We start from the raw sequence: 12498 nt of genomic DNA on the forward strand, positions 1-12498 counted from the left end.
TTCGTTTCGTGCCTACGTACTAAAATTAATTACGGTCTTACGCTGAAAGAAACAAACGCAGGGGGCGTGGCAGATGTCAGCGGTCACATGGGCCGGAAAATGTGGGGCTTAATTCCTGTGTTTGACTGCTCTCAGCTGCTGCTCCTTTGCCCTTCGCACTGCAAACCCGCCGTCCGCCCCATCCCGACCTCCAACTCCCCGGTGGACTCTCCTCGGCGCACCATGTCGGGTAAGAGACGACGCGCGGCTCGGGATGCTCTCTTGCACGGTACATCGCATCCGGACCTCGGCCTCTCTCCGGGCCGGACCGGAGCTGCGCGAACTGCTTGTCTTTTTTTGTTTTTAACCCCTGAAATATCGCGAATTTAGGAAGCGTCATGGAAAAAAAAAAAAAAAAAAAAAAACACCTGCTGCTGCCCTCCCGGCTCCTCTCGTGAGGGAGTCGGTGAAGCGCTTCGTTTCGACTGATAATGTCGTAAATTTTTAGATCCTCCTAAAGATTTTTGATGCTTGAAATCGGTGAGTTGCTGCAACGACTTGGACCAAAGTCAAGTTAGATTCACTCGGAGGCAGCACATCCGGTTTGGAAAGTTTGGTATTATGAACAGCTCGTTGAAATGCTTTTATCACCAGATCTTTACACTAATAAAAAAACACAAGTTGTAAAATGATCAGATTTGATCTTCAAATTTGCTCTGAGCATGAAATATTATTTTACATTTGCACCAAGTTACAGATCAAGTTCAAGGTGTATAGGCCTTGTTCACAGAGAAATATAGGATTTCTGAAACATTGTCTGTTTTATAACTATTATATAAAATATAATTGTGAACCCAAAGCACAGCACAATTGAGAATCTACTTGCATTTCTACAAACTTATAGTGGAAAGTATTTCTACTTCAAAACACAAAACTATTCCTGCAAAGATTGCTGTTATGTCCGATGTTTCTGGAGTAGAAGTGTTTGGTTGCACACTGCTTGTCTCTCTCTTTTTCTTGTTGTTGTTGTTTTTGGAAACAATTAGAATATAGTGTATATCCATTCAGTGTATGCAACAAAGTAAAATAAAATTTAGAACTCAAATCCTTGAGACTCTGGACTATCAACTGTGAATCCTCACTAAAATCAAGAACTAGTTTGTACTTTTCCTAGTATTTTTCCAGGGTTTCCTCCATAACTGAGCAATGCTCTTTCAGCACAGGTTGCTTTGCACTGCCTGTCAGATGGCTCCAACAAAGAAACCATTTTGGGGTGCTTGGATGAAAAAAAAAAAAAAATCAATAAAACACTGACAGTCATTGTTTAAAGCACAATGAATTAACCAGCAATTATCAGCCCATCTCTCTATAAAAGATCAAATCTTCTCCTTTAAACACTTCCTTTGCTGCTTTGACTGACACAAGGCAACAGTTTTATTACATAGTTTGAAATTATCTTAGAGTATTACCTCATGATGTGGCTTGTTTTTTGCACTGCATGATTATTTAAGGGAATATAAATTAAGGCTGTATTTGAAATAATTGTAGACCGAGGAGCGGAGTTGGACACCCCTGGTTTGAAGTACATCAATATATTACGATAATAATAATAATAAAAATAAAAAGCATATTTGCAGTAGACATGTTATCTTAGCAGGAGTATGAGTGATATGTTTTTTTTTTACATTTTCTTTTTTTTGTTAAAGTACCTTATAAGATTTTTTTATTTAGCTCAAATACCAAAACGCTCTCCTGCCAGCCCATGCCCACGATTGAAATAAAATTGGAAATGCTTCATATCAAAGTTCTCCAAAGCCACACAAGTCACCTTGTTTTAAATTAACCTTTGGTGAACCTGGAAGAACATTTTGCTTACCCGTGTCACCAAAAGCTGAGTACTTCACTTTATAAACATGAGTCGGCTTAACTCGGTCTGAAAGACTGCTGCTCCATATTTACTGTCAATCACACAAATGTAACAACTGTTGCTGCAAGCTGGCACCTGTATACCTGGAGGCCACGTCTTGTAGATGATGGGAACGATTGCAGATTGGTGTTTCGCTGTACCTATTCAGAGAAGGAAGGCTTTGCCAGGTTCAAAAACTGCCCACACTGCTATCAAATCATGCATCCGGATGTGCCTAAACAATCCCTTTCTCTTGGTCCTCACCACTAATTTGACTGCAGCATGCAACATTGGGGAGTTGGTTTCAAATCTTATCATGCAGGGTTTGTGTAATTCTTTAATCATGAACCACAAATTGGAGACAAGATGTCATCTCTCAAGTTGTAACGTTTCTGGTGGCGAGAAAACCACGAATGGAGGTCGTTCGGTTCGATGATCCCGATTTCAAAATGCGACCCGGTTTACTTTTTAGCTCCACTTGAACACCTTGACGTGTTATTTGCATGCTTTTATTTCTAAAGAGAGCATGAGTAACTTCCTGTTCAATGGTATTTTTCAATAAACGTGATGTAATTGCTTCATGGTGTGGACGTGCAGCACAGTGTGGCTTCAATGTTTAGTTTTTTTTTTCCATCAGACCTGGCAACATCCTGTGGAGTATAATTTGTTTACTACTAGCATGTTAAAGCACTGAAACTATTATAATAAAATATATTCTATGTGTGGAAAAGTAGTTTTTGGACCATACATCCATTATGTGGTCAAACTGAATTATAAACCCAGTTTAAATTAAGGGTGTATTAATCTTTTTAACCAGTTTTAAGCTCTTAGTGGGTCAGGAGGTTTACTGTAGGCACAGATAACGCTGTGGTAGCGCAGCACATGCTTCCTGCTTGTTCTCTTTCTTTCTTTTTTTTCCCTCCTTTCTGAGGCGGCTCCCGCTGTTACACACTGGCCTTTTGATAGGCGATTTATAGTTCCTTGGATCGGACCTTAGCAACCGTGCGACACAGCCACACAGATCGGGTTTCTCAAAAGTCCCCATCAACCGAAGCATTTATCTTGATGAGCCCTGCCTGCTGGCTTCAGGACAGCTTTAACTCCAAGAGCAACACAGAATACCCCCCGTGGTGTTTATGGAATAAAATGTGAACTCATTAAACACTGATTAAAAACATAACATCAGGGTTAAAGAGCTGATTTATGTCTTTAGGATGAGGATAAAAGACTAAAATGTATATCGGATTATTCCCAGAGAGGGAAGGAGTTGATTTACTTGCTAGTCTGTTGATGCAAAATACAATAAGTATTTAGAATTTAAAAAAAAAAAACTGTGTAGTTTAAATATGATTTATTTTAGTTTATAGTCATGCATGTTTAATGGTTAATCTATTACTTTACCACTAAAATTGCTGATTTAAGTGAACTGAGGCAGAATGGGGTGGGACTGCAGTTCTGAACTCGCTGCTCTGATGATTTAAAATGACAGTGTTGTTGTGTAATGCTACACTCTCACTGCAAACTTTATTAGGTACACCTGTTGAGTTGCTTGTTAACACAACTGGCAAATCGCCCAGTAGCTTGACGGGAACTCAATGCATTTAGGCACCTACTGTAGATGGAGTGGTTTTGAAAAATTGGCGTTCCGGGCAAGTCGGCAGAACTTGAACTAATCTCATTTTTTATTCTTTTCCAAAGCAGACCAAGCTTTTGTGACTTTAGCCACAAATGACAACTACGCCAAGGGAGCAATGGTTCTTGGCCAGTCGTTACGGAACCACAGCACAACCCGGAAACTGGTGGCACTCATTGGACCTCATGTTGCTGAGCCTTGCAGGTAACAGACAGCCCCATGGTTTGCTTTTTCTTCGCCTCCACTACACATGTTGGCATGATTCCCTTTGCTTGTGCTTTAGGGATGCGCTGCACTCAGTTTTTGACGAGGTGGTCATGGTGGACGTCATGGATTCGTGCGACGCAGCTAATCTGGCTCTGATGAAGCGGCCGGACTTGGGCGTAACGATCACCAAACTGCACTGCTGGACCCTCTTGCAGTACAGCAAATGTGTGTTCATGGATGCCGACACACTGGTAAGAAAAACAATACGTTTAAAGCTTAAAGTGATTCATATGCATTTTCTTCTTAGACTTCCACTGTTCTTGATATGTCATTTTAAACGCATTTGAGGTTTTTTTCTTTTTTGTAAATTATGTTCTGTTGTGTTTTGTTGTTTGCAGGTGCTGTCCAACATAGATGAACTTTTCGAGAGGGAAGAGTTGTCTGCAGCTCCGGATCCTGGTTGGCCAGACTGTTTCAACTCCGGCGTTTTTGTCTTCAGGCCGTCCAAAGAGACGCATGAAGAGCTGCTTAAGTTCTGCACTGAAAAAGGCAGCTTTGATGGTGAGCGTTTGGAAGACAGCAGATACCAAGCTATTTTGTCACAGTAGCATAACTTATTCTTCATTTAATATAGTTATTTTGAGCTTAAAAATAAATCCAATGCGTGTTGTTCGTACTGTTCAAAATGTAGTGGATAGAAACGGATAAAAGCTTCAATTTAATCAGTTTGCGTTTTACTCAGAACTTCAGTACATTAATGAAGATCTCAAAATGTTGTTCTGAAGACGTGGCCTGTCATTTCACTAATACTCCAAGTCAGTTTACAGTTTTTCTCACATGTTTGACCCTAAAAAGTCCCTTCAGTCCAATAGAGTGAACTGGAGGGGCTAAAGCACTGATATACAATCCAACAACAGCTGCACCAAAACACATGTTCATATACTTGGCTCAGACACTGAAGAAATTAAACTCTTGTGGCAGCCAACTATTATTATAATTATTAGTAGGTGCATAAAAACTAAAAGCATATCTCCGTATAGTGGATGCCTCATGCTTGCGCACAGCAGACACCCGCAATCGCCTCAGGATTTTTTTATTTGTATTTTTTATTATTTCTCCGGGCACTTTCTGCCGTAACCAAAAGGTTAAGAGTAAAATAGTCATCATCCACAAAGAATTTTACTTTTGCCAGTGGACTGCAGGGTAAGACGACGGGCTTCCTTGTGCTTGCTTATTCAGCTGTTAGATCTAGAGAAAAATCACCCGATATGGATAATAAAATACTCTTGTTCGCTGAAAACAAAAATTCCTTGTGGATGATGGCTATTTAAGTCTTAACTTTAAGAGGGAGAAATCTTTGATCTAAAGAGCGCTCACCTGCCATTGCAATTTTGCAGTAACGTATGAGAAAGTAAACATTGCCTCATTAGGTTTGCAGAAGCTTTAAAGGACTGCTACTGTACGATACTTTTTTGAATCCTATGCAGAAATGTTCTAGATATGAAAATATAATGCAATATTCTTTGCAAGCTGAAGAAATGAGCTCACAGTACAAATGAGTAGCTTAACTGCAAACATTAGCGCTTAATGTTTGAGACAATTCCCACTTGACATATTCACTGAATGTTGCCTCTGACAGCATGGCGGATGTGCCCTCAGCGCTTCTTCTCTGCTTCTATTTTTACATAGCGGCCAGTATATGGGAATGTACAGAATGCATATTTGTGCTGCTAATAATTCATGTACAACATGCTCTGTGCTCTGACTCTTATGCACGACCATGTGAGTATAAATCGGACCTCTTCTGGGTTTGGTGTGTCTGCAGGTGGAGATCAGGGGGTTCTCAACAGTTACTTTAACACCTGGGCGACGGCGGACATTTCCAAACACCTCCCGTTTATCTACAACCTCAGCAGCATCGCCATCTACTCCTACCTGCCCGCTTTCAAACAGTCAGTGCTCACTCCTACGCGTTTCAATTACACACACCGAGACATGACATGGTGTCTCGCAAAACTGTTTACACCCTCGACCTGCAGGAACCGTGAAGGTTTCACGGAGAATCTGCTGACAGGACAACTGTTGGCTGGCAAATGTAGACTTTATGAAAGTGTGGCGGGCAGGAAAAACATTGTTTTCATTATGCCACGATCCGTGTGGGAGAGGGCACTCGAATGTGGAAGAGGGAGGTCGGTCAGATGAGACCGAAATGTAACTTTTTGAGAAACCGCCATATGTGTAGCACAACTAAAACCGAAGAGCACTCTTAACGTTTTGATGCCACGCTTCTCAGATTTGTGTAAATAAGAAAACATGAGTACCACCTGTTCTATTGCTTCCACCTTACAATGAATTTCTGCTTTGGTTTCTCAACTGCACTTGTTAAAAAAAACCCAAAACAACCAGAAACATAAAAAATTTAAATACCGTATTAGTCCTCGAAGGCAGGTGTACTACAACATTAAGATGTGCTGTTAACGCGCCCAGATTGCGTAATGCGGTCATTAGCAGAAGAACGCTATAAAACTCGAATGTGTCGAACTTGAGACAGAAACGTCTCACCTATTGAGAAAAATCACAATAAAATGCCTTAAAGTTTGTGGTTGTAATGTGGAAAAACAAAGTGATACGGACAAAGAAGTATATTTTTTGAAGCAGAGTAAAAGTATTTACTTCAACAACGTAAGAAGGAAAGAAAAATCAAGAGCAGCATGAGTCCTAGCTTCAGGTTTTATTTTCATATAATTAGCTCTTTCTGGAGATCTTACTGTGAAACTGCACTTCTTGTTGGGGGATTTGAAGCCTGGCCAAGGTCAGTTCAGTTCAGCTCGTTATGCATAGTTGTGTGTCGGTGGTTTGGGTTTTAATTACACGAGGTTATGTGGAACTCCAAACAAAGGCTGACCCTTTTCTGCAGCTTCCTCATGAGAATCCTTATTGTGCGTGTTGAAGTGAATACCGTCTGATACGGTACTAAATGTGGACCTGTTGAGCCAAGTCCACTCTTCTGCATCATGAATAATATTTCTGCCCCAGCAGCTTTAATGGCTGACCTTTGCTCCATCTAAAAAAAAATAAATACTTTTAAGAAATTAGAGGCAGGCGGTAAAATTATCAGTAAAACTGTTTGTTTTACAGCAAACATTAACTACATTTTACAGAACAGAGCTTTGGGATCGCTGCGTAAACCGGACATAAAGTGATTCGCGTCTTTTCCACTCGACCTTGTAACAGTTTGGTTGTTTTGTGTCTGTTGGCGTCAGAAATGATCAGAACTGCTGCTAAACCTTGCAAGTTATTCCCACATGGAGGCAATTTGGATACATGCAGAGCGAAGAATATGTCAACCCCCACTAAAAATAACTGCAGCCACGGCAACTCAAACATGACTGAACTGAGCTGTAGTTTGCTGATTAGTGGATGTTTATAAATGGTAAAAGTACCATGACATTATTAACCTGCTCACCTTAGAGGCTCTGAAGAAGATAAAATGTTTTAGTTTTATCTGTACTACAATATTCTTGTTGGTCAAATATCAACACATTCAGTTATCAAAGTAATAGACTGTGCTTTTTTGTGATCTCTGAAAATAAAAATAAGAGGGTTGGCCATTTTTGGTTATTTCTATTCTTACACTTTAAGAGTAGCTGGCTTCCTGTCAAGATGTGTATCCACCAAAGCCATTAGTTTTCTTTTCTTTTTTTTTTGTTTGAGAAATGTTTATTCTTCTACAAATTTCACAGATGTAAGCAACCCTAGAATCTGATTTGTTCATGGAGAAACGGTTAAATGGAACAATGTGACGATGGGTGTTAAGCAATATTAGTTCTTAATATGGATCTATATTTAAAAAAGACCAAAAAAAGTAAAATGTAACTGAATTTTCTGATTCTTTTTCTGGCTTTTAAAAATGTAAACAAATGTAAAATGGAATTGCCAGGTTATGGCTATTAGAGAAAGAAACAAACACATTTTTGTGCCCATTAGGGTTGCAACTTGGCAAACTGCATCACAGCATTATGTTTGCTAACGACTGACACGTTGTCTTTTCCTTTGCGATCACCAACAGGTACGGCCACGACGCGAAGGTGGTGCACTTTCTGGGCAAAGTGAAGCCGTGGAACTACTCCTACGATGCCCAGAGAGGCGAGGTCAAAGGTCACTCTGCCTCCCCTGACCCGTGCCAGATGCACCCGAACTATTTGCTCCAGTGGTGGCAGCTGTACGCCGCCTCCGTCCTGCCGTTGCTGCAGAAGGCGTACGGCGACGCCCCGTTCAGCAGCGGCTTCGTGAACCAGAGCAGTCCTGTACGTGCCAGTGTGAATGAGAAACAGAACGGTGTCAGATGCGGCCGTGGTGTGTGGGTGCGTGCGTGCGTGTATATGCTTGGAATGAAGCAATGATGCAGATGCCTATAAATGTGTCATGTATCAAATTTGTTGCAGCATGTTACAAAATCGTCTCATGTCGAAACCCTCAAATTACTGGATGCTGTTTTTTCTCATGCTTTCTTTAAGGCTGCATTTTTATAAAAGTGTAGTAGTAAATGTTGTGGTTGAATTAAGAAAGAAAAAAGCATGAGCAGAATGATTAAGCCCACATTCCTCAGCATTGTCTGTTGCCTAAAGTCAAGTTTGTTGCTGCTGGTGTCGCTCTGTTCAGTAGCTCAGCAGGGGAGGTAGGAAGGCGCTATGTGGTAACGACCCAGTAGTGAAATAGTTGCTAGTCACATGAAGGGGGACTGCCAAAACCCAGAGCTTCTTCTGTTCGTCTGGAGCTGGGCCCGATTGCGCCAGGCTGTCAAGTTTATACAGGCGACCAGAAGAGGAAAGTGACTCTGCACTTTCTCAGGGAAGAAATGTTTTTTTTTTATAGTACTTTTAGCAAGTATTTTCAATGTCATGTTAGCTTCCTTCAACATTTTTTTTAATTTAATTTCATTTTTAATTATTCATCCTTTAGCAATTTTTTAGCAGCAAGAAAATATTTAAAAAAAATTTCTTTTGGACCATGGTTAAAATTTAATTAACGTAACCATGAAGGCAACACAACAGAACGAAAGCTCGATGATCAAATTCTGTTGCTGATTTATATATTTGTTAAACCTTTTTATTGTTTTTATAAAGCTTTTACCTGCAGAAACATTATCTTTTAGAACTGTCTAAACTGTGGTCAAAATATTTTTGTTCCCAGCCTCCGTCATGAGGGTCATTCATTTTAAGAGCAGAGGTGATGTCACACTGAGTGTGGAGTGACGATAAACGGAGTGTTGCTAATGGATTAAAATAAAATTATGAGGGTTGACACTTTTATTTGTCTTTAGCATTTGATAGTGAGTATCTCTGTTTACATTGCTAATGTTTTACTAATGTACATAGTGAGCAAAACATGAGGTCAACCCTTTGAATTGCCGTATGTGTCATAAATGTTTTTATTTAAATCAGATTTCCAAAATCTAATATTTCCAGACACAGCTTGCTCCTTGACGGGCAGAATTAGCTGCATCATGCTGAAGCTCATCTACCTGATTTTTAACATGCCTCCTTTAGAAAACAAGATTATTGTTTACATTTTTGCCCCTTACATCTGCCCTGTTTTATTTTTTTTCTTTAAAGTTTGCCACTTGCGTATCACGTATGTATTTAAGTCCTCATTCTGTAAGAACTTCACCACAGAAGAGGGGTGGTGTTTGTTTGTGAATATGGTGCAACTATTGAAAGGGAAAAATACTGGAACTTTGTTGTTGACCAGTCGAGCTGCAAATTGGCCGAATCAGGCCACCAGCCGACTTCTTGACGCACCAGTAAGATGGATTTTTCTTAACACATGGTGACCCATTTTGTCCTATGGTTCTTGATGGGACTCATGTCACAGTTTGTTTACAATTCAGAAGGCTAAGATTTGAATGTAGATGGATTATTGACCCCACATGGTGTCAATATGAGGGGTAGCTACTGAGGAGCTACACACCAGAAAATACGCAGCACGGATGACACAAGATGACGCCTAGTTTTGGTTACAAACTTCACATTTTGCTCTAGAAAGTGGGACTTTTTGCCAAGCTGTTTGATGAATACAGTCACAGATCCTTTGCAGTGAAAGCGGCGATGAACTTTGCAGTTCTCTTGACCTTTTCTGAGTTATAAGGAAGCCCTGGTGCTACTATATTTTGATGGTCCTGATGTTTTGGGGCAGGGGGTTCCACAGTAAATAGTGGGTGTGGAGATGGTATGATATTTGTAATTCAATTTAGAATAATTAATTTCTTCATAAAGATGAACATATACTTTAAACTAAACATATATTTTATTTTCCATCCCTAATGGGACCAGGCAGATTATTTGAAGAAACCGCTGTGATGAGCTTCTGCTAATTTGCTGGAGGTTAATGACTTTAGCTTTATGAAAAATTTGGAAAAGAAAACTGTAATTAGATGAGCTGTTGTATGAACTAATCACAATATATCATATCAAAGTCATTGTTTTACTCATTTTCTCTCAAACTTTAAAAACAAAAAAATTCAATCTTACTTTTTTTAAATGATATTTTATTAGAATAAACTTCATAAGGAACATGTTCATTGTATTTAGTTTAACTTGGAAAGATGAGACAATTTGTGTCAAAAGTCTTGAATGCTTTACTTGCTTGGATCATTTATTTTCTGTATTTTTGGCATTTAGGCTCAAATATCTTCATGCACTCATAATCTGAGCAGCAGCCAGAAGCAGGAGGGGGGAGGTTTTGCTGAGGGAAAGCAAAGTGGCAGAGAAAAACAGTCCTTTTAAAGTATTGGTCAGGTTTCTTTAAACGGCTCGCTCTTGCTTTGTCTGCATTTCAGGGCGAGCGTCACGAAGACGCGAGGGAGCAGCCCAGGTTTCCTCCCCCTCCCTCCCTGAGGCTTTCGTCAGCGGAGAGGAAGCAGCGCTGGGAAGCGGGCCAGATCGACTACTTGGGCGACGATTCCTTCACAAACATCGAACAAAAACTCAACTCTTTCCTCAAGTAGCGCGCGTCTGAGGGAGTGTGACGGACACCGGTTCGAGCTCTGGGATTAAGGGGGTGGGGGGGGGGAAGGTGCAGCACCGCTCAGCCAAACATGGGGGGTTGTGGCTTTTATTCTTCTGTCTTGGTAGGATTTGTTTGGCAGATCTTCCATGCACTCCAATATAAAACTTAGTTGTTTTTCCCCCCCCCTTTAAACAGTTTGACATGATTTGGGGAGCATAATCTTACTAAAATTTAGATATTTAGAGTGAAGTAGTTGCCAGCATCCAGTGTAGAATGAAGACTAGAAACGATTAATCATGTTAAATCTAAGCACTGTGAATGTTAGAATAATTTAAATGTGCATCATGGGTAAAACAAGAGGCTAAATTCACCCCTCAAATGTTGTAAAATTTACTGAATTTCTTTTTTTCAAATTCACTTTTGCCAATTGTTGGGTCGTGCTGCGGTTCAGGAAAACGGCCTTTCAGGCTCAACCCGAAGGCATCAAAGAGCAGGTAGACAAACATCTCGGAAAGGGACACCTGCTGCACCTGAAGCATAAAATCTTTCTGCAAATCTGTTCATTGCCAAAACGTTTTGTCCTCTTTGGTGGTTAGAGTATATTTCTCATTTCAAAACTTCTGTTGGATTATTTTGTTTTGCTCCTTTTGTTGGTCTAAATTGTTGGGTTCTCTGCTTTGTGCAGCTGTTTTCTTGGATGCACTGTTCCTCCTCCTCCTTTTATGAGAATTATCCACAAATCTCTGCCACAAGAGTGCAAAATTGAGCATTTTGCTCAATAAAAATGCATTCACCCCCACAGCTCCTTACTATACTTGCAATAAGTCTCTGCCTAGACTACAAAGCACATATGCAACAGGCTCGTTCCCTTCTTACCTTAGCCATGACTTTGACACAACAGTGTTCACCTCAGGAGTGCGTAGAGCAGCAGCGTCTCTGTCTGTGCCTCTGACACTCATCAGCTCCCTGTAACTTCACCTGGTGTAGTGTTGGCTTGTATTTGCATGGCACAGAGCTGATAAGCGTCTCTGTGATTTTAGAAAGTGCTTCCACCCAGGACTAAAGGTGATTTAAAGGTTTATATGTATGTTTCTGTGCGCTCCTCTAGTGCTCCGCATGTCCGTCTCCATTGGAATCGTTTTGGTGTTCGTGGCCGTGCCCCGGCGTTTCATCACTTCCTGTCTGTAGTGTGACCAGCTGCCTTATTGCCTGCTCACCGTTTACGAAACCTCTCTGACTGTAACTGCTGCTAGTGACACATTTCTGTGAATCCCTCTTCCTGCCCCTCCCTTTGCTGTCGACAGCCACTTTACTTCTACCTGCCTGCTGGTCAAAGTGTATCCTGATGATTCACTCCTCCGTCCATTGCACACACTCCCAAAAGGAAACGTGTTAGAGGCGATAGTAAGTCTGAAAGCAGCTGGATGATTGTTGTTGTGACATCTTTTGATGCAGCTGTTAACTGTTCACCTTTAAAAATAAACAAACCTGTGGAAAAAAATATGCTGCCATTCTTCTGTTTTTATTGCCGTTTCCCTCTGAGGGGTCTTTATGCTTAAGAAATATATGAACTTGCTTTACATATGTAATAAATTATGCTGTTAATATTCACATAACCTTTAATATTGCTAAGATGGCTATTAATTTTAAGTGGGGTGTCATATTCTGCTATTGATATCAGAAATTGGTCGGATATCCAAAAAGAGTATCTGCTATCATCCTGCATGTAAAATCTCACCTCCAGCATTACAGAACCACCGATGAA

General features: G+C 40.5%; 1 protein-coding gene across 3 annotated transcripts; it reads left to right on the forward strand.

Annotated features, from left to right (window-relative positions):
- The first annotated feature begins 72 nt into the window (after positions 1-72).
- Positions 73-12234, forward strand: LOC114133907 (glycogenin-1-like). Of its 3 annotated transcripts, none has more exons than XM_028000059.1 (7): positions 73-229; positions 3584-3722; positions 3802-3976; positions 4124-4286; positions 5551-5677; positions 7795-8070; positions 10564-12234. In XM_028000059.1, the coding sequence occupies exons 1-7, from the start codon at positions 88-90 to the stop codon at positions 10619-10621; spliced, it is 1080 nt and encodes a 359-aa protein (XP_027855860.1). In that variant the 5' UTR covers positions 73-87; the 3' UTR covers positions 10622-12234. The 3 variants fall into 3 exon arrangements, with proteins under 3 accessions (XP_027855860.1, XP_027855858.1, XP_027855859.1); XM_028000057.1 differs by having other exon boundaries at positions 7795-8032; XM_028000058.1 differs by having other exon boundaries at positions 3587-3722; positions 7795-8032.
- The last annotated feature ends 264 nt before the right edge of the window (positions 12235-12498 follow it).

This window comes from Xiphophorus couchianus, chromosome 19 (genome assembly GCF_001444195.1).
Source record: "Xiphophorus couchianus chromosome 19, X_couchianus-1.0, whole genome shotgun sequence".
In the NCBI taxonomy this organism is placed as follows: Eukaryota; Metazoa; Chordata; class Actinopteri; order Cyprinodontiformes; family Poeciliidae; genus Xiphophorus; species Xiphophorus couchianus.